At 41.9% G+C, this 22,185-nt stretch overlaps 1 protein-coding gene across 1 annotated transcript in view; it reads right to left on the bottom strand.

The window, feature by feature from the left end:
- Positions 1–14,712: 14,712 nt before the first annotated feature.
- Positions 14,713–22,185, bottom strand: part of kif20ba (kinesin family member 20Ba) — a 127,514-nt gene continuing 120,041 nt past the window's right edge. Inside the window, exons 30-32 of the mRNA XM_072436357.1 lie at positions 21,141–21,255; positions 20,589–20,728; positions 14,713–14,793 (exon numbers count right to left, since the gene is read on the bottom strand). Of these exons, the coding sequence (XP_072292458.1) occupies positions 14,713–14,793; positions 20,589–20,728; positions 21,141–21,255 (336 nt within the window). The remainder of the gene's footprint in view (positions 14,794–20,588; positions 20,729–21,140; positions 21,256–22,185) is intronic.

Below are 22,185 nucleotides of genomic sequence, written 5' to 3' on the forward strand. Positions count from 1 at the left end.
AGTAGAAGTAGCACACGCAGTAGAAGAAGTAGCACACGCAGTAGAAGTAGCACACGCAGTAGAAGTAGCACACGCAGTAGAAGAAGTAGCACACGCAGTAGAAGAAGTAGCACACGCAGTAGAAGAAGTAGCATACGCAGTAGAAGTAGCACACATGCAGTAGAAGTAGCACACGCAGTAGAAGAAGTAGCACACGCAGTAGAAGAAGTAGCACATACAGTAGAAGTAGCACACGCAGTAGAAGAAGTAGCACACGCAGTAGAAGTAGCACACGTAGTAGAAGAAGTAGCACACGCAGTAGAAGAAGTAGCACACGCAGTAGAAGAAGTAGCACACGCAGTAGAAGTAGCACACGCAGTAGAAGAAGTAGCACACGCAGTAGAAGAAGTAGCACACGCAGTAGAAGTAGCACACGCAGTAGAAGAAGTAGCACACGCAGTAGAAGTAGCACACGCAGTAGAAGTAGCACACGCAGTAGAAGAAGTAGCACACGCAGTAGAAGAAGTAGCACACGCAGTAGAAGAAGTAGCACACGCAGTAGAAGAAGTAGCACACGCAGTAGAAGAAGTAGCATACGCAGTAGAAGTAGCACACATGCAGTAGAAGTAGCACACGCAGTAGAAGAAGTAGCACACGCAGTAGAAGAAGTAGCACACGCAGTAGAAGTAGCACACGCAGTAGAAGAAGTAGCACACGCAGTAGAAGTAGCACACGCAGTAGAAGTAGCACACGCAGTAGAAGAAGTAGCACACGCAGTTGAAGAAGTAGCACACGTAGTAGAAGTAGCACACGCAGTAGAAGAAGTAGCACACGCAGTAGAAGAAGTAGCACACGCAGTTGAAGAAGTAGCACACGTAGTAGAAGTAGCACACGCAGTAGAAGAAGTAGCACACGCAGTAGAAGAAGTAGCACACGCAGTTGAAGAAGTAGCACACGTAGTAGAAGTAGCACACGCAGTAGAAGTAGCACACGCAGTAGAAGAAGTAGCACACGCAGTAGAAGTAGCACACGTAGTAGAAGAAGTAGCACACGCAGTAGAAGTAGCACACGCAGTAGAAGTAGTACACACGCAGTAGAAGTAGCACACGCAGTAGAAGAAGTAGCACATACAGTAGAAGTAGCACACGCAGTAGAAGTAGCACACGCAGTAGAAGAAGTAGCACATACAGTAGAAGTAGCACACGCAGTAGAAGTAGCACACGCAGTAGAAGAAGTAGCACATACAGTAGAAGTAGCACACGCAGTAGAAGTAGCACACACGCAGTAGAAGAAGTAGCACACGCAGTAGAAGAAGTAGCACACGCAGTAGAAGTAGCACACGCAGTAGAAGAAGTAGCACACGCAGTAGAAGTAGCACACGCAGTAGAAGTAGCACACGCAGTAGAAGTAGCACACGCAGTAGAAGTAGCACACACAGTAGAAGAAGTAGCATACGCAGTAGAAGTAGCACACATGCAGTAGAAGTAGCACACGCAGTAGAAGAAGTAGCACATACAGTAGAGGTAGCACACGCAGTAGAAGAAGTAGCACACGCAGTAGAAGAAGTAGCACACGCAGTAGAAGAAGTAGCACACGCAGTAGAAGAAGTAGCATACGCAGTAGAAGTAGCACACGCAGTAGAAGAAGTAGCACATACAGTAGAAGTAGCACACGCAGTAGAAGAAGTAGCACACGCAGTAGAAGTAGCACATGTAGTAGAAGAAGTAGCACACGCAGTAGAAGAAGTAGCACACGCAGTAGAAGAAGTAGCACACGCAGTAGAAGTAGCACACGCAGTAGAAGAAGTAGCACACGCAGTAGAAGAAGTAGCACACGCAGTAGAAGTAGCACACGCAGTAGAAGTAGCACACGCAGTAGAAGAAGTAGCACACGCAGTAGAAGTAGCACACGCAGTAGAAGTAGCACACGCAGTAGAAGAAGTAGCACACGCAGTAGAAGAAGTAGCACACGCAGTAGAAGAAGTAGCATACGCAGTAGAAGTAGCACACATGCAGTAGAAGTAGCACACGCAGTAGAAGAAGTAGCACACGCAGTAGAAGAAGTAGCACATACAGTAGAAGTAGCACACGCAGTAGAAGAAGTAGCACACGCAGTAGAAGTAGCACACGTAGTAGAAGAAGTAGCACACGCAGTAGAAGAAGTAGCACACGCAGTAGAAGAAGTAGCACACGCAGTAGAAGTAGCACACGCAGTAGAAGAAGTAGCACACGCAGTAGAAGAAGTAGCACACGCAGTAGAAGTAGCACACGCAGTAGAAGAAGTAGCACACGCAGTAGAAGTAGCACACGCAGTAGAAGTAGCACACGCAGTAGAAGAAGTAGCACACGCAGTAGAAGAAGTAGCACACGCAGTAGAAGAAGTAGCACACGCAGTAGAAGAAGTAGCACACGCAGTAGAAGAAGTAGCATACGCAGTAGAAGTAGCACACATGCAGTAGAAGTAGCACACGTAGTAGAAGAAGTAGCACACGCAGTAGAAGAAGTAGCACACGCAGTAGAAGAAGTAGCACACGCAGTAGAAGTAGCACACGCAGTAGAAGAAGTAGCACACGCAGTAGAAGAAGTAGCACACGCAGTAGAAGAAGTAGCACACGCAGTTGAAGAAGTAGCACACGCAGTAGAAGTAGCAAACGCAGTAGAAGTAGCACACGCAGTAGAAGTAGCACACACGCAGTAGAAGTAGCACACGCAGTAGAAGAAGTAGCACACGCAGTAGAAGAAGTAGCACACGCAGTAGAAGTAGCACACGCAGTAGAAGAAGTAGCACACGCAGTAGAAGTAGCACACACGCAGTAGAAGTAGCACACTCAGTAGAAGTAGCACACGCAGTAGAAGTAGCACATACAGTAGAAGTAGCACACGCAGTAGAAGAAGTAGCACACGCAGTAGAAGTAGCACACGCAGTAGAAGAAGTAGCACACTCAGTAGAAGTAGCACACGCAGTAGAAGAAGTAGCACACGCAGTAGAAGTAGCACACGCAGTAGAAGTAGCACACGCAGTAGAAGAAGTAGCACACGCAGTAGAAGTAGCACACACGCAGTAGAAGTAGCACACGCAGTAGAAGTAGCACACACAGTAGAAGTAGCACACGCAGTAGAAGAAGTAGCACACGCAGTAGAAGTAGCACACGCAGTAGAAGAAGTAGCACACGCAGTAGAAGTAGCACACACGCAGTAGAAGTAGCACACGCAGTAGAAGTAGTACACACGCAGTAGAAGAAGTAGCACACGCAGTAGAAGTAGCACACGCAGTAGAAGTAGCACACGCAGTAGAAGTAGCACACACGCAGTAGAAGTAGCACACGCAGTAGAAGAAGTAGCACACGCAGTAGAAGTAGCACACGCAGTAGAAGTAGCACACACGCAGTAGAAGTAGCACACGCAGTAGAAGTAGCACACGCAGTAGAAGTAGCACACGCAGTAGAAGTAGCACACGCAGTAGAAGTAGCACACGCAGTAGAAGTAGCACACGCAGTAGAAGTAGCACACACGCAGTAGAAGTAGCACACACGCAGTAGAAGTAGCACACGCAGTAGAAGTAGCACACGCAGTAGAAGAAGTAGCACATACAGTAGAAGAAGTAGCACACGCAGTAGAAGAAGTAGCACACGCAGTAGAAGAAGTAGCACACGCAGTAGAAGTAGCACACACGCAGTAGAAGAAGTAGCACATACAGTAGAAGAAGTAGCACACGCAGTAGAAGAAGTAGCACACGCAGTAGAAGTAGCACACGCAGTAGAAGAAGTAGCACACGCAGTAGAAGAAGTAGCACACGCAGTAGAAGAAGTAGCACACGCAGTAGAAGTAGCACACGCAGTAGAAGTAGCACACGCAGTAGAAGTAGCACACGCAGTAGAAGTAGCACACGCAGTAGAAGAAGTAGCACACGCAGTAGAAGTAGCACACACGCAGTAGAAGTAGCACACGCAGTAGAAGTAGTACACATGCAGTAGAAGTAGCACACGCAGTAGAAGTAGCACACGCAGTAGAAGTAGCACACGCAGTAGAAGAAGTAGCACACGCAGTAGAAGAAGTAGCACACGCAGTAGAAGAAGTAGCACACGCAGTAGAAGAAGTAGCACATACAGTAGAAGTAGCACACGCAGTAGAAGAAGTAGCACATACAGTAGAAGAAGTAGCACACGCAGTAGAAGAAGTAGCACACGCAGTAGAAGAAGTAGCACACGCAGTAGAAGTAGCACACACGCAGTAGAAGAAGTAGCACATACAGTAGAAGAAGTAGCACACGCAGTAGAAGAAGTAGCACACGCAGTAGAAGTAGCACACGCAGTAGAAGAAGTAGCACACGCAGTAGAAGAAGTAGCACACGCAGTAGAAGAAGTAGCACACGCAGTAGAAGAAGTAGCACACGCAGTAGAAGTAGCACACGCAGTAGAAGTAGCACACGCAGTAGAAGTAGCACACGCAGTAGAAGAAGTAGCACACGCAGTAGAAGTAGCACACACGCAGTAGAAGTAGCACACGCAGTAGAAGTAGTACACATGCAGTAGAAGTAGCACACGCAGTAGAAGTAGCACACGCAGTAGAAGAAGTAGCACACGCAGTAGAAGAAGTAGCACACGCAGTAGAAGAAGTAGCACACGCAGTAGAAGAAGTAGCACATACAGTAGAAGTAGCACACGCAGTAGAAGAAGTAGCACACGCAGTAGAAGTAGCACACGCAGTTGAAGAAGTAGCACACGCAGTAGAAGTAGCACACACGCAGTAGAAGAAGTAGCACACGCAGTAGAAGTAGCACACGCAGTAGAAGTAGCACACGCAGTAGAAATAGCACACGCAGTAGAAGTAGCACACACGCAGTAGAAGTAGCACACGCAGTAGAAGTAGCACACGCAGTAGAAGTAGCACACGCAGTAGAAGAAGTAGCACACGCAGTAGAAGAAGTAGCACACGCAGTAGAAGAAGTAGCACACGTAGTTGAAGAAGTAGCACACGCAGTAGAAGAAGTAGCACACGCAGTAGAAGTAGCACACGCAGTAGAAGAAGTAGCACACGCAGTTGAAGAAGTAGCACACGCAGTTGAAGAAGTAGCACACGCAGTAGAAGTAGCACACGCAGTAGAAGTAGCACACACGCAGTAGAAGTAGCACACGCAGTAGAAGTAGCACACGCAGTAGAAGAAGTAGCACACGCAGTAGAAGAAGTAGCACACGCAGTAGAAGAAGTAGCACACGCAGTAGAAGTAGCACACGCAGTAGAAGAAGTAGCACACGCAGTAGAAGAAGTAGCACACGCAGTAGAAGAAGTAGCACACGCAGTAGAAGAAGTAGCACACGCAGTAGAAGAAGTAGCACACGCAGTAGAAGAAGTAGCACACGCAGTAGAAGAAGTAGCACACGCAGTAGAAATAGCACACGCAGTAGAAGTAGCACACACGCAGTAGAAGTAGCACACACGCAGTAGAAGTAGCACACGCAGTAGAAGTAGCACACGCAGTAGAAGAAGTAGCACACGCAGTAGAAGAAGTAGCACACGCAGTAGAAGAAGTAGCACACGCAGTAGAAGAAGTAGCACACGCAGTAGAAGTAGCACACGCAGTTGAAGAAGTAGCACACGTAGTAGAAGTAGCACACGCAGTAGAAGAAGTAGCACACGCAGTAGAAGAAGTAGCACACGCAGTTGAAGAAGTAGCACACGTAGTAGAAGTAGCACACGCAGTAGAAGAAGTAGCACACGCAGTAGAAGAAGTAGCACACGCAGTTGAAGAAGTAGCACACGCAGTAGAAGTAGCACACGCAGTAGAAGTAGCACACGCAGTAGAAGAAGTAGCACACGCAGTAGAAGTAGCACACGTAGTAGAAGAAGTAGCACACGCAGTTGAAGAAGTAGCACACGCAGTAGAAGTAGCACACGCAGTAGAAGTAGCACACGCAGTAGAAGTAGCACACGCAGTAGAAGTAGCACACACGCAGTAGAAGTAGCACACGCAGTAGAAGTAGCACACGCAGTAGAAGAAGTAGCACACGCAGTAGAAGTAGCACACGCAGTAGAAGTAGCACACGCAGTAGAAGTAGCACACGCAGTAGAAGTAGCACACGCAGTAGAAATAGCACACGCAGTAGAAGTAGCACACGCAGTAGAAGTAGCACACGCAGTAGAAGTAGCACACACAGTAGAAGAAGTAGCACACGCAGTAGAAGTACCACACACGCAGTAGAAGTAGCACACACGCAGTAGAAGTAGCACACGCAGTAGAAGTAGCACACGCAGTAGAAGTAGCACACGCAGTAGAAGAAGTAGCACACGCAGTAGAAGTAGCACACGTAGTAGAAGAAGTAGCACACGCAGTTGAAGAAGTAGCACACGCAGTAGAAGTAGCACACGCAGTAGAAGTAGCACACACGCAGTAGAAGTAGCACACGCAGTAGAAGAAGTAGCACACGCAGTAGAAGAAGTAGCACACGCAGTTGAAGAAGTAGCACACGCAGTAGAAGTAGCACACGCAGTAGAAGTAGCACACACGCAGTAGAAGTAGCACACGCAGTAGAAGAAGTAGCACACGCAGTAGAAGAAGTAGCACACGCAGTAGAAGTAGCACACGCAGTAGAAGAAGTAGCACACGCAGTAGAAGTAGCACACGCAGTAGAAGTAGCACACTCAGTAGAAGTAGCACACGCAGTAGAAGTAGCACACGCAGTAGAAGAAGTAGCACATACAGTAGAAGTAGCACACGCAGTAGAAGAAGTAGCACACGCAGTAGAAGTAGCACACGCAGTAGAAGTAGCACACGCAGTAGAAGAAGTAGCACACGCAGTAGAAGTAGCACACGCAGTAGAAGTAGCACACGCAGTAGAAGTAGTACACACGCAGTAGAAGTAGCACACGCAGTAGAAGAAGTAGCACATACAGTAGAAGTAGCACACGCAGTAGAAGTAGCACACGCAGTAGAAGAAGTAGCACATACAGTAGAAGTAGCACACGCAGTAGAAGTAGCACACGCAGTAGAAGAAGTAGCACATACAGTAGAAGTAGCACACGCAGTAGAAGTAGCACACACGCAGTAGAAGAAGTAGCACACGCAGTAGAAGTAGCACACGCAGTAGAAGTAGCACACGCAGTAGAAGTAGCACACGCAGTAGAAGTAGCACACACAGTAGAAGAAGTAGCATACGCAGTAGAAGTAGCACACATGCAGTAGAAGTAGCACACGCAGTAGAAGAAGTAGCACATACAGTAGAAGTAGCACACGCAGTAGAAGAAGTAGCACACGCAGTAGAAGAAGTAGCACACGCAGTAGAAGAAGTAGCACACGCAGTAGAAGAAGTAGCATACGCAGTAGAAGTAGCACACGCAGTAGAAGAAGTAGCACATACAGTAGAAGTAGCACACGCAGTAGAAGAAGTAGCACACGCAGTAGAAGTAGCACATGTAGTAGAAGAAGTAGCACACGCAGTAGAAGAAGTAGCACACGCAGTAGAAGAAGTAGCACACGCAGTAGAAGTAGCACACGCAGTAGAAGAAGTAGCACACGCAGTAGAAGAAGTAGCACACGCAGTAGAAGTAGCACACGCAGTAGAAGTAGCACACGCAGTAGAAGAAGTAGCACACGCAGTAGAAGTAGCACACGCAGTAGAAGTAGCACACGCAGTAGAAGAAGTAGCACACGCAGTAGAAGAAGTAGCACACGCAGTAGAAGAAGTAGCATACGCAGTAGAAGTAGCACACGCAGTAGAAGTAGCACACGTAGTAGAAGAAGTAGCACACGCAGTAGAAGAAGTAGCACACGCAGTAGAAGAAGTAGCACACGCAGTAGAAGTAGCACACGCAGTAGAAGAAGTAGCACACGCAGTAGAAGAAGTAGCACACGCAGTAGAAGTAGCACACGCAGTAGAAGTAGCACACGCAGTAGAAGAAGTAGCACACGCAGTAGAAGAAGTAGCACACGCAGTAGAAGAAGTAGCACACGCAGTAGAAGAAGTAGCACACGCAGTAGAAGAAGTAGCATACGCAGTAGAAGTAGCACACATGCAGTAGAAGTAGCACACGTAGTAGAAGAAGTAGCACACGCAGTAGAAGAAGTAGCACACGCAGTAGAAGAAGTAGCACACGCAGTAGAAGTAGCACACGCAGTAGAAGAAGTAGCACACGCAGTAGAAGAAGTAGCACACGCAGTAGAAGAAGTAGCACACGCAGTTGAAGAAGTAGCACACGCAGTAGAAGTAGCAAACGCAGTAGAAGTAGCACACGCAGTAGAAGTAGCACACACGCAGTAGAAGTAGCACACGCAGTAGAAGAAGTAGCACACGCAGTAGAAGAAGTAGCACACGCAGTAGAAGTAGCACACGCAGTAGAAGAAGTAGCACACGCAGTAGAAGTAGCACACACGCAGTAGAAGTAGCACACGCAGTAGAAGTAGCACACGCAGTAGAAGTAGCACATACAGTAGAAGAAGTAGCACACGCAGTAGAAGTAGCACACGCAGTAGAAGAAGTAGCACACGCAGTAGAAGTAGCACACACGCAGTAGAAGTAGCACACGCAGTAGAAGTAGCACACACGCAGTAGAAGTAGCACACTCAGTAGAAGTAGCACACGCAGTAGAAGTAGCACATACAGTAGAAGTAGCACACGCAGTAGAAGAAGTAGCACACGCAGTAGAAGTAGCACACGCAGTAGAAGTAGCACACGCAGTAGAAGAAGTAGCACACTCAGTAGAAGTAGCACACGCAGTAGAAGAAGTAGCACACGCAGTAGAAGTAGCACACGCAGTAGAAGTAGCACACGCAGTAGAAGAAGTAGCACACGCAGTAGAAGTAGCACACACGCAGTAGAAGTAGCACACGCAGTAGAAGTAGCACACGCAGTAGAAGTAGCACACGCAGTAGAAGAAGTAGCACACGCAGTAGAAGTAGCACACGCAGTAGAAGAAGTAGCACACGCAGTAGAAGTAGCACACACGCAGTAGAAGTAGCACACGCAGTAGAAGTAGTACACACGCAGTAGAAGAAGTAGCACACGCAGTAGAAGTAGCACACGCAGTAGAAGTAGCACACGCAGTAGAAGTAGCACACACGCAGTAGAAGTAGCACACGCAGTAGAAGAAGTAGCACACGCAGTAGAAGTAGCACACGCAGTAGAAGTAGCACACACGCAGTAGAAGTAGCACACGCAGTAGAAGTAGCACACGCAGTAGAAGTAGCACACACGCAGTAGAAGTAGCACACGCAGTAGAAGAAGTAGCACACGCAGTAGAAGAAGTAGCACACGCAGTTGAAGAAGTAGCACACGCAGTAGAAGTAGCACACGCAGTAGAAGTAGCACACGCAGTAGAAGTAGCACACACGCAGTAGAAGTAGCACACACGCAGTAGAAGTAGCACACGCAGTAGAAGTAGCACACGCAGTAGAAGAAGTAGCACATACAGTAGAAGAAGTAGCACACGCAGTAGAAGAAGTAGCACACGCAGTAGAAGTAGCACACGCAGTAGAAGAAGTAGCACACGCAGTAGAAGTAGCACACACGCAGTAGAAGTAGCACACTCAGTAGAAGTAGCACACGCAGTAGAAGTAGCACATACAGTAGAAGTAGCACACGCAGTAGAAGAAGTAGCACACGCAGTAGAAGTAGCACACGCAGTAGAAGTAGCACACGCAGTAGAAGAAGTAGCACACGCAGTAGAAGTAGCACACACGCAGTAGAAGAAGTAGCACATACAGTAGAAGAAGTAGCACACGCAGTAGAAGAAGTAGCACACGCAGTAGAAGTAGCACACGCAGTAGAAGAAGTAGCACACGCAGTAGAAGAAGTAGCACACGCAGTAGAAGAAGTAGCACACACGCAGTAGAAGTAGCACACGCAGTAGAAGTAGCACACCCAGTAGAAGTAGCACACGCAGTAGAAGTAGCACACGCAGTAGAAGAAGTAGCACACGCAGTAGAAGTAGCACACACGCAGTAGAAGTAGCACACGCAGTAGAAGTAGTACACATGCAGTAGAAGTAGCACACGCAGTAGAAGTAGCACACGCAGTAGAAGTAGCACACGCAGTAGAAGTAGCACACGCAGTAGAAGAAGTAGCACACGCAGTAGAAGAAGTAGCACACGCAGTAGAAGAAGTAGCACACGCAGTAGAAGAAGTAGCACATACAGTAGAAGTAGCACACGCAGTAGAAGAAGTAGCACACGCAGTAGAAGTAGCACACGCAGTTGAAGAAGTAGCACACGCAGTAGAAGTAGCACACACGCAGTAGAAGAAGTAGCACACGCAGTAGAAGTAGCACACGCAGTAGAAGTAGCACACGCAGTAGAAATAGCACACGCAGTAGAAGTAGCACACACGCAGTAGAAGTAGCACACGCAGTAGAAGTAGCACACGCAGTAGAAGTAGCACACGCAGTAGAAGAAGTAGCACACGCAGTAGAAGAAGTAGCACACGCAGTAGAAGAAGTAGCACACGTAGTTGAAGAAGTAGCACACGCAGTAGAAGAAGTAGCACACGCAGTAGAAGTAGCACACGCAGTAGAAGAAGTAGCACACGCAGTTGAAGAAGTAGCACACGCAGTAGAAGTAGCACACACGCAGTAGAAGTAGCACACGCAGTAGAAGTAGCACACGCAGTAGAAGAAGTAGCACACGCAGTAGAAGAAGTAGCACACGCAGTAGAAGAAGTAGCACACGCAGTAGAAGTAGCACACGCAGTAGAAGAAGTAGCACACGCAGTAGAAGAAGTAGCACACGCAGTAGAAGAAGTAGCACACGCAGTAGAAGAAGTAGCACACGCAGTTGAAGAAGTAGCACACGTAGTAGAAGTAGCACACGCAGTAGAAGTAGCACACACGCAGTAGAAGTAGCACACACGCAGTAGAAGTAGCACACGCAGTAGAAGAAGTAGCACACGCAGTAGAAGAAGTAGCACACGCAGTAGAAGAAGTAGCACACGCAGTAGAAGAAGTAGCACACGCAGTAGAAGAAGTAGCACACGCAGTAGAAGAAGTAGCACACGCAGTAGAAATAGCACACGCAGTAGAAGTAGCACACACGCAGTAGAAGAAGTAGCACACGCAGTAGAAGAAGTAGCACACGCAGTAGAAGAAGTAGCACACGCAGTAGAAGAAGTAGCACACGCAGTAGAAATAGCACACGCAGTAGAAGTAGCACACGCAGTAGAAGTAGCACACACGCAGTAGAAGTAGCACACGCAGTACAAGTAGCACACGCAGTAGAAGAAGTAGCACACGCAGTAGAAGAAGTAGCACACGCAGTAGAAGAAGTAGCACACGCAGTAGAAGAAGTAGCACACGCAGTAGAAGTAGCACACGCAGTTGAAGAAGTAGCACACGTAGTAGAAGTAGCACACGCAGTAGAAGAAGTAGCACACGCAGTAGAAGAAGTAGCACACGCAGTTGAAGAAGTAGCACACGTAGTAGAAGTAGCACACGCAGTAGAAGAAGTAGCACACGCAGTAGAAGAAGTAGCACACGCAGTTGAAGAAGTAGCACACGTAGTAGAAGTAGCACACGCAGTAGAAGTAGCACACGCAGTAGAAGAAGTAGCACACGCAGTAGAAGTAGCAGGGGGAGGGGGGATGATGACGCGTGCCTGTGATTATGACGCGGTCTTGCCCCACCCCCTGTCAGTTTGCAGATCCGAGGAAAGGAGATAGTCTGTATTATAGCTAAAAACTACGGGAATCAATCAAAAAACACTCTGGACATATATGAAGCACAAATAGAAATGTAAGAAGGTTAAAAGCTCTGAAAAGTGTATTTTGCATGTTATGGGACCTTTAATAGTCGCCATGTAACTGTACTTTTACTTGAGTATATATTGTTCATACTCAATACAACCGGACAAAATGAATAACATAAAGATGAAATAATCAGACCAAACCTTCTGGAACACATTTATTACAATTCCACGTCTTCATGTCGCAACAAGAGGTTCACATTGTTCAACAGCTTCAGTGAGACATTATATATATGAGACATTATATATATGAGACATTATATATATGAGACATGACATGTATGAGACATGACATGTATGAGACATGACATATATGAGACATAATATATATGAGACATGACATATATGAGACATGACATATATGACATTATATATATGAGACATGACATGTATGAGACATGACATGTATGAGACATGACATGTATGAGACATGACATATATGAGACATGACATGTATGAGACATGACATGTATGAGACATGACATGTATGAGACATGACATGTATGAGACATGACATGTATGAGACATGACATATATGAGACATAATATATATGAGACATGACATATATGAGACATGACATGTATGAGACATGACATATATGAGACATAATATATATGAGACATGACATATATGAGACATGACATATATGAGACATAATATATATGAGACATGACATGTATGAGACATGACATGTATGAGACATGACATATATGAGACATAATATATATGAGACATGACATATATGAGACATGACATATATGACATTATATATATGAGACATGACATGTATGAGACATGACATGTATGAGACATGACATGTATGAGACATGACATATATGAGACATGACATGTATGAGACATGACATGTATGAGACATGACATGTATGAGACATGACATGTATGAGACATGACATGTATGAGACATGACATATATGAGACATGACATATATGAGACATAATATATATGAGACATGACATATATGAGACATGACATATATGAGACATAATATATATGAGACATGACATATATGAGACATGACATATATGAGACATGACATATATGACATTATATATATGAGACATGACATGTATGAGACATGATATATATGACATTATATATATGATACATGACATATATGACATTATATATATGAGACATGACATATATGACATTATATAAATGAGACATGACATTATATATATGAGACATGACATATATGAGACATGACATATATGACATTATATATATGAGACATGACATATATGAGACATGACATATATGAGACATGACATATATGAGACATAATATATATGAGACATGACATATATGAGACATAATATATATGAGACATGACATATATGAGACATGACATATATGAGACATAATATATATGAGACATGACATATATGAGACATGACATATATGAGACATGACATATATGAGACATGACATATATGAGACATGACATATATGAGACATGACATATATGACATTATATATATGAGACATGACATATATGACATTATATATATGAGACATGACATATATGTGACATGACATATATGAGACATAATATATATGAGACATGACATATATGAGACATAATATATATGAGACATGACATATATGAGACATAATATATATGAGACATGACATATATGAGACATGACATATATGAGACATGACATATATGACATTATATATATGAGACATGACATATATGAGACATGACATATATGACATTATATATATGAGACATGACATATATGACATTATATATATGAGACATGACATGTATGACATTATATATATGAGACATGACATGTATGAGACATGATATATATGACATTATATATATGAGACATGACATATATGAGACATGACATATATGACATTATATATATGAGACATGACATGTATGAGACATGATATATATGACATTATATATATGAGACATGACATATATGAGACATAATATATATGAGACATGACATATATGAGACATAATATATATGAGACATGACATATATGAGACATAATATATATGAGACATGACATATATGAGACATGACATATATGAGACATGACATATATGAGACATAATATATATGAGACATGACATATATGAGACATGACATATATGAGACATGACATATATGAGACATAATATATATGAGACATGACATATATGAGACATGACATATATGAGACATGACATATATGAGACATGACATATGAGACATGACATATATGAGACATAATATATATGAGACATGACATATATGAGACATGACATATATGAGACATGACATATATGAGACATAATATATATGAGACATGACATGTATGAGACATGACATATATGAGACATGACATATATGAGATTTACGACATAAAGTGCAGATAGTTTAACGTGATTCTAAGGAAACTAATGCTTTAAAGAGCAATTTAGTCTAAGCAAAGGTCACGTCCTCCTGAAGACAAAAGACACATCAAACACAAGACATGAGACATTCAAACACAAGACATGAGACATTCAAACACAAGACATTCAAACACAAGACATGAGACATTCAAACACAAGACATTCAAACACAAGACATGAGACATTCAAACACAAGACATGAGACATTCAAACACAAGACATGAGACATTCAAACACAAGACATGAGACATTCAAAAAGACAGAGTTTATCATTTAAGAATCAGGCCTTAAAACAGGACAAGACCAAGAAAAGAATGAGTTAAGTTCAGAGGTTTGTGAGCGTCCAGGAGGAGGTCACTTGACCAGGAGGAGGTCACTTCACCAGGAGGAGGTCATTTCACCAGGAGGAGGTCACTTCACCAGGAGGAGGTCACTTCACCAGGAGGAGGTCACTTCACCAGGAGGAGGTCATTTCACCAGGAGGAGGACACTTCACCAGGAGGAGGTCACTTGACCAGGAGGAGGTCACTTGACCAGGAGGAGGTCACTTGACCAGGAGGAGGTCACTTGACCAGGAGGAGGTCACTTGACCAGGCGCGAGCGCAGACGCCGCTTCATGATGTGATGGTCGCTCTCCCTCTCGTCCGGCTCTCGACTCAACATCTGAAACAAACGTCAAACTTTAAAGCGGCCGAACATTATTAATGCTTAAGATGAGACGTATAGTTATTCTATATGATTTAAAGAGACGTATAGTTATTCTATATGATTTAAAGAGACGTATAGTTATTCTACATGATTTAAAGAGACGTATAGTTATTCTATATGATTTAAAGAGGACGTATAGTTATTCTATATGATTTAAAGAGGACGTATAGTTATTCTACATGATTTAAAGAGACGTATAGTTATTCTATATGATTTAAAGAGGACGTATAGTTATTCTATATGATTTAAAGAGGACGTATAGTTATTCTATATGATTTAAAGAGGACGTATAGTTATTCTATATGATTTAAAGAGGACGTATAGTTATTCTATATGGTTTAAAGAGACGTATAGTTATTCTATATGATTTAAAGAGGACGTATAGTTATTCTATATGATTTAAAGAGACGTATAGTTATTCTATATGATTTAAAGAGACGTATAGTTATTCTATATGATTTAAAGAGACATAGTTATTCTATATGATTTAAAGAGGACGTATAGTTATTCTATATGATTTAAAGAGACGTATAGTTATTCTATATGATTTAAAGAGGACGTATAGTTATTCTATATGATTTAAAGAGACGTATAGTTATTCTATATGATTTAAAGAGGACGTATAGTTATTCTATATGATTTAAAGAGGACGTATAGTTATTCTATATGATTTAAAGAGGACGAATAGTTATTCTATATGATTTAAAGAGGACGTATAGTTATTCTACATGATTTAAAGAGACGTATAGTTATTCTATATGATTTAAAGAGGACGTATAGTTATTCTACATGATTTAAAGAGACGTATAGTTATTCTATATGATTTAAAGAGGACGTATAGTTATTCTATATGATTTAAAGAGGACGTATAGTTATTCTATATGATTTAAAGAGACGTATAGTTATTCTATATGATTTAAAGAGGACGTATAGTTATTCTATATGATTTAAAGAGACGTATAGTTATTCTATATGATTTAAAGAGACGTATAGTTATTCTATATGATTTAAAGAGACATAGTTATTCTATATGATTTAAAGAGGACGTATAGTTATTCTATATGATTTAAAGAGACGTATAGTTATTCTATATGATTTAAAGAGACATAGTTATTCTATATGATTTAAAGAGGACGTATAGTTATTCTATATGATTTAAAGAGATGTATAGTTATTCTATATGATTTAAAGAGACGTATAGTTATTCTATATGATTTAAAGAGATGTATAGTTATTCTATATGATTTAAAGAGGACGTATAGTTATTCTATATGATTTAAAGAGGACGTATAGTTATTCTATATGATTTAAAGAGGACGTATAGTTATTCTATATGATTTAAAGAGACGTATAGTTATTCTATATGATTTAAAGAGACGTATAGTTATTCTATATGATTTAAAGAGGACGTATAGTTATTCTATATGATTTAAAGAGATGTATAGTTATTCTATATGATTTAAAGAGACGTATAGTTATTCTATATGATTTAAAGAGATGTATAGTTATTCTATATGATTTAAAGAGACGTATAGTTATTCTATATGATTTAAAGAGACGTATAGTTATTCTATATGATTTAAAGAGGACGTATAGTTATTCTATATGATTTAAAGAGGACGTATAGTTATTCTATATGATTTAAAGAGGACGTATAGTTATTCTATATGATTTAAAGAGACGTATAGTTATTCTATATGATTTAAAGAGACGTATAGTTATTCTATATGATTTAAAGAGGACGTATAGTTATTCTATATGATTTAAAGAGACGTATAGTTATTCTATATGATTTAAAGAGACGTATAGTTATTCTATATGATTTAAAGAGACGTATAGTTATTCTATATGATTTAAAGAGGACGTATAGTTATTCTATATGATTTAAAGAGACGTATAGTTATTCTATATGATTTAAAGAGAACGTATAGTTATTCTATATGATTTAAAGAGGACGTATAGTTATTCTATATGATTTAAAGAGACGTATAGTTATTCTATATGATTTAAAGAGACGTATAGTTATTCTATATGATTTAAAGAGACGTATAGTTATTCTATATGATTTAAAGAGACGTATAGTTATTCTATATGATTTAAAGAGACGTATAGTTATTCTATATGATTTAAAGAGACGTATAGTTATTCTATATGATTTAAAGAGACGTATAGTTATTCTATATGATTTAAAGAGACGTATAGTTATTCTATATGATTTAAAGAGGACGTATAGTTATTCTATATGATTTAAAGAGGACGTATAGTTATTCTATATGATTTAAAGAGACGTATAGTTATTCTATATGATTTAAAGAGACGTATAGTTATTCTATATGATTTAAAGAGGACGTATAGTTATTCTATATGATTTAAAGAGGACGTATAGTTATTCTATATGATTTAAAGAGACGTATAGTTATTCTATATGATTTAAAGAGACGTATAGTTATTCTATATGATTTAAAGAGACGTATAGTTATTCTATATGATTTAAAGAGGACGTATAGTTATTCTATATGATTTAAAGAGGACGTATAGTTATTCTATATGATTTAAAGAGACGTATAGTTATTCTATATGATTTAAAGAGACGTATAGTTATTCTATATGATTTAAAGAGACGTATAGTTATTCTATATGATTTAAAGAGACGTATAGTTATTCTATATGATTTAAAGAGGACGTATAGTTATTCTATATGATTTAAAGAGAACGTATAGTTATTCTATATGATTTAAAGAGGACGTATAGTTATTCTATATGATTTAAAGAGGACGTATAGTTATTCTATATGATTTAAAGAGGACGTATAGTTATTCTATATGATTTAAAGAGACGTATAGTTATTCTATATGATTTAAAGAGACATAGTTATTCTATATGATTTAAAGAGGACGTATAGTTATTCTATATGATTTAAAGAGGACGTATAGTTATTCTATATGATTTAAAGAGACGTATAGTTATTCTATATGATTTAAAGAGACGTATAGTTATTCTATATGATTTAAAGAGACATATAGTTATTCTATATGATTTAAAGAGACGTAGTTATTCTATATGATTTAAAGAGGACGTATAGTTATTCTATATGATTTAAAGAGACGTATAGTTATTCTATATGATTTAAAGAGACGTAGTTATTCTATATGATTTAAAGAGGATGTATAGTTATTCTATATGATTTAAAGAGACGTATAGTTATTCTATATGATTTAAAGAGGACGTATAGTTATTCTATATGATTTAAAGAGGACGTATAGTTATTCTACATGATTTAAAGAGACGTATAGTTATTCTATATGATTTAAAGAGACGTATGGTTATTCTATATGATTTAAAGAGACGTATAGTTATTCTATATGATTTAAAGAGACGTATAGTTATTCTATATGATTTAAAGAGACGTATAGTTATTCTATATGATTTAAAGAGACGTATAGTTATTCTATATGATTTAAAGAGGCGTATAGTTATTCTATATGATTTAAAGAGGCGTATAGTTATTCTATGTGATTTAAAGAGACATTTGTGCCACAATAAACAAAGACGTCTCATTGGCTTATGTCTGAACCACAGATGCCTCTAGAACATGCACTAAAGGGGGGCGTCCTCTGGTGATGTCATCAAGTGCTCAAGGACTCTAGTGTTGGAGAAGAGTCTTTTTACTTTATGGCGTAAAACACAGACTTTGAAGTCGTACAACTCCAGCAGGTGGCGCTAAATGCACCTTTACAGTCTGCTTCAAATAACATCAAACTAGACAGAGTGGCATCCTTGTAGAGATCCTTGTAGAGATCCTGTAGATATCCTTGTAGAGATCCTGTAGACATCCGTGTAGAGATCCTTGTATAGATCCTGTAGGGATCCTTGTAGAGATCCTGTAGAGATCCTTGTAGAGATCCTTGTAGAGATCCTGTAGATATCCTTGTAGAGATCCTGTAGACATCCGTGTAGAGATCCTTGTATAGATCCTGTAGAGATCCTGTAGGGATCCTTGTAGAGATCCTGTAGAGATCCTTGTAGAGATCCTCTAGAGATCCTTGTAGAGATCCTTGTAGAGATCCTTTAGAGACCCTGTAGAGATCCCTCGGCAGCTCACACAGCAGTGCAGCAGAGCCCCGTGGGGGAGGGGCGGCCACCGGCGGCATTGTGGGACGCGTAGTTTTAGCGATAAAAACGGTTACGGATGTAACTACGGTTCTATGAATCGATTTTATTTATTCTTTTAAAATATAAATTTGAAATGTTCGGCGGTCCGGATTAAAACGTCTGGCGGGCCGGATTTGGCCCGCGGGCCTTGTAGTTGACACATGTACTTTAGAGATCCTTGTAGAGATCCTCGTAGAGATCCTGTAGAGATCCTTGTAGAGATCCTAGAGAGATCCTTGTAGAGATCCTTGTAGAGATCCTTGTAGAGATCCGTGTAGAGATCCTCGTAGAGATCCGTGTAGAGATCCTGTAGAGATCCGTGTAGAGATCCGTGTAGAGATCCTCGTAGAGATCCTGTAGAGATCCTTGTAGAGATCCCTCGGCAGCTCACACAGCAGTGCAGCAGAGCCCCGTGGGGGAGGGGCGGCCACCGGCGGCATTGTGGGACGCGTAGTTTTAGCGATAAAAACGGTTACGGATGTAACTACGGTTCTATGAATCGATTTTATTTATTCTTTTAAAATATAAATTTGAAATGTTCGGCGGTCCGGATTAAAACGTCTGGCGGGCCGGATTTGGCCCGCGGGCCTTGTAGTTGACACATGTACTTTAGAGATCCTTGTAGAGATCCTCGTAGAGATCCTGTAGAGATCCTTGTAGAGATCCTAGATAGATCCTTGTAGAGATCCTTGTAGAGATCCGTGTAGAGATCCTGTAGAGATCCTGTAGAGATCCGTGTAGAGATCCTGTAGAGATCCTTGTAGAGATCCTTGTAGAGATCCGTGTAGAGATCCTGTAGAGATCCGTGTAGAGATCCTGTAGAGATCCGTGTAGAGATCCTCGTAGAGATCCTGTAGAGATCCTTGTAGAGATCGTGTAGAGATCCTTGTAGAGATCCTTGTAGAGATCCGTGTAGAGATCCGTGTAGAGATCCTGTAGAGATCCTGTAGAGATCCGTGTAGAGATCCTCGTAGAGATCCTCGTAGAGATCCGTGTAGAGATCCTCGTAGAGATCCTCGTAGAGATCCTGTAGAGATCCTGTAGAGATCCTTGTAGAGATCCTGTAGAGATCCTGTAGAGATCCTTGTAGAGATCCTGTAGAGATCCTTGTAGAGATCCGTGTAGAGATCCTGTAGAGATCCGTGTAGAGATCCTCGTAGAGATCCGTGTAGAGATCCTCGTAGAGATCCTCGTAGAGATCCGTGTAGAGATCCGTGTAGAGATCCTGTAGAGATCCTGTAGAGATCCTGTAGAGATCCTTGTAGAGATCCTGTAGAGATCCTTGTAGAGATCTTGTAGAGATCCTGTAAAGATCCTGTAGAGATCCTGTAGAGATCCTTGTAGAGATCTTGTAGAGATCCTGTAGAGATCCTTGTAGAGATCCTTGTCAGGCATAATTGTCCTACAATGATCAGTGATGTTTTAAGTGTGTGTGTTCTCATTGGTCCAGAGGCATCCACAGTAGAAATCATTCAGCCGCATCATGTGGACACGGTCATTCTCAAACTGTCCAGACGGGCACGTCTCATGAGGTGGGCGGGGCCAGTGGGCGGTGGACGCAGTGTTAGGAGTGGTGTGATGTGGGGGGTGTCACTGACCGGGTGAGGGGGCGTGTCCATGGGGGAGGAGATCTCTGGTCTGTAGAGTTTCCTCTTGTTCTTCTTGGCTCGGAGTGAGGAAGGGGAGGAGCCAGAGGGGTCTATGTCCCGCCCACTCACCAGACCCATCATCTTCTTAGCTGTGGACACACAAAGACAAGGTCTTACATTTCTGACTGGATCTGGTCCTAAAGCTTCTACTTGATACTTCAGTGTCATAAAGAACACTGTTTATGATGTCCCCGCCACGTCCAAGGGACAATCAACAGTTGAAATGTATTTCACTCACACCGCAGACATCAAGCCGCAGAGGACGCGGCTGCAGAGGACGCGGCCTCCGGCTGCGGAGTACGCGGCTGCAGAGGACGCGGCCTCCGGCTGCGGAGTACGCGGCCTCCGGCTGCGGAGGAGGCGGCTGCGGAGGAGGTGGACGTGGCGTCCTCCGCAGCCGGAGGCCGCGTCCTCTGCAGAAGGAGGCCGCGTCCTCTGCAGAACACTAATAATGACAAAGTAATGTGACCAGGACGTCCCGCCCGTGCTGCTCTCACACACCTTTGGAGCCCAGCAGAGTGGGGGAGCTCTGGAGGAAGTCCCCGATCTTCTGCAGTGTGCCCTCCTTTCTGCTGCGCACGCTGCTCTGGGAGTCATGGCGATCGTACACACTCAGCTTCTGTCACACACAGCAGCAAGTATGAGTTTAACACACACATTACAAAGGCTCTCAAAGAGGTGTAAAAGGTGTATGTATGTATATATATATATATATATATATATATATATATATATATATATATATATATATACCAGCTCAAAGGTTGACTTTATAAAGACAGACTAACAGGTTTTTGAGAGCCAGACTTCTTGCTGATTTGCAGGTGTTCAAATACTTATTTGCAGCAATAAGGTACAAATACATTATTTTAAAACCATACAATGTGATTTCCGGATGTTTTTTTAGCCATCTGTTTGTCACAGTGGAAATGCAGACGACAGTTTCAGACCCTCCATAATCTGACCATGTGCTCTTTTCTCTATTCTGTTCACTTTTTCAAAGCTGCACCAGATGTTGCATTTTCACCTCTTTAGCCTCATGCATGACGGTCTGAGAAATCATCCCATAAACAGGAAGTGAACACGCTTTTTGATAGTGCGCAAAACAAAAAATGTAAGGAATACTAACAAATAAGACAGATTTTCTGGCCTGTAGGCTTTATTAGACAGGAAAGGACAGTGTGAAATGGGGATGAGAGAGAAGGGAGGGACATGCATTAAATGGCCGGCTACATTTGGAGCCTGGCGTACATGTGCTGTGCTTAAACCACTTGACCACCGGGCAGCACAAGATGATTATTACATTTGAATGTCTCTATTCACATTCAGGCCATAAAGACGCATTAGTGAGAGAAAGTAAAGCTCAGTAGGTCACATGTCACAGAAGAAACAGGAAACAAAGGTGTTTCAAAAAAGGGAGTGTCTACAGAGCCGCGCGGCCCAAACTGCTGCGCAATTTGACCGCGCCGGGTTAAGGTCAGGGTTAAGGTTAAGGTCAGGGTTAAGGTCAGGGTTAAGGTCAGGGTTAAGGTCAGGGTTAAGGTCA

Source organism: Eucyclogobius newberryi, unplaced genomic scaffold (genome assembly GCF_026437365.1).
Source record: "Eucyclogobius newberryi isolate DKJ021-1_F unplaced genomic scaffold, fEucNew1.0.hap1 SCAF_8, whole genome shotgun sequence".
NCBI lineage: Eukaryota > Metazoa > Chordata > Actinopteri > Gobiiformes > Gobiidae > Eucyclogobius > Eucyclogobius newberryi.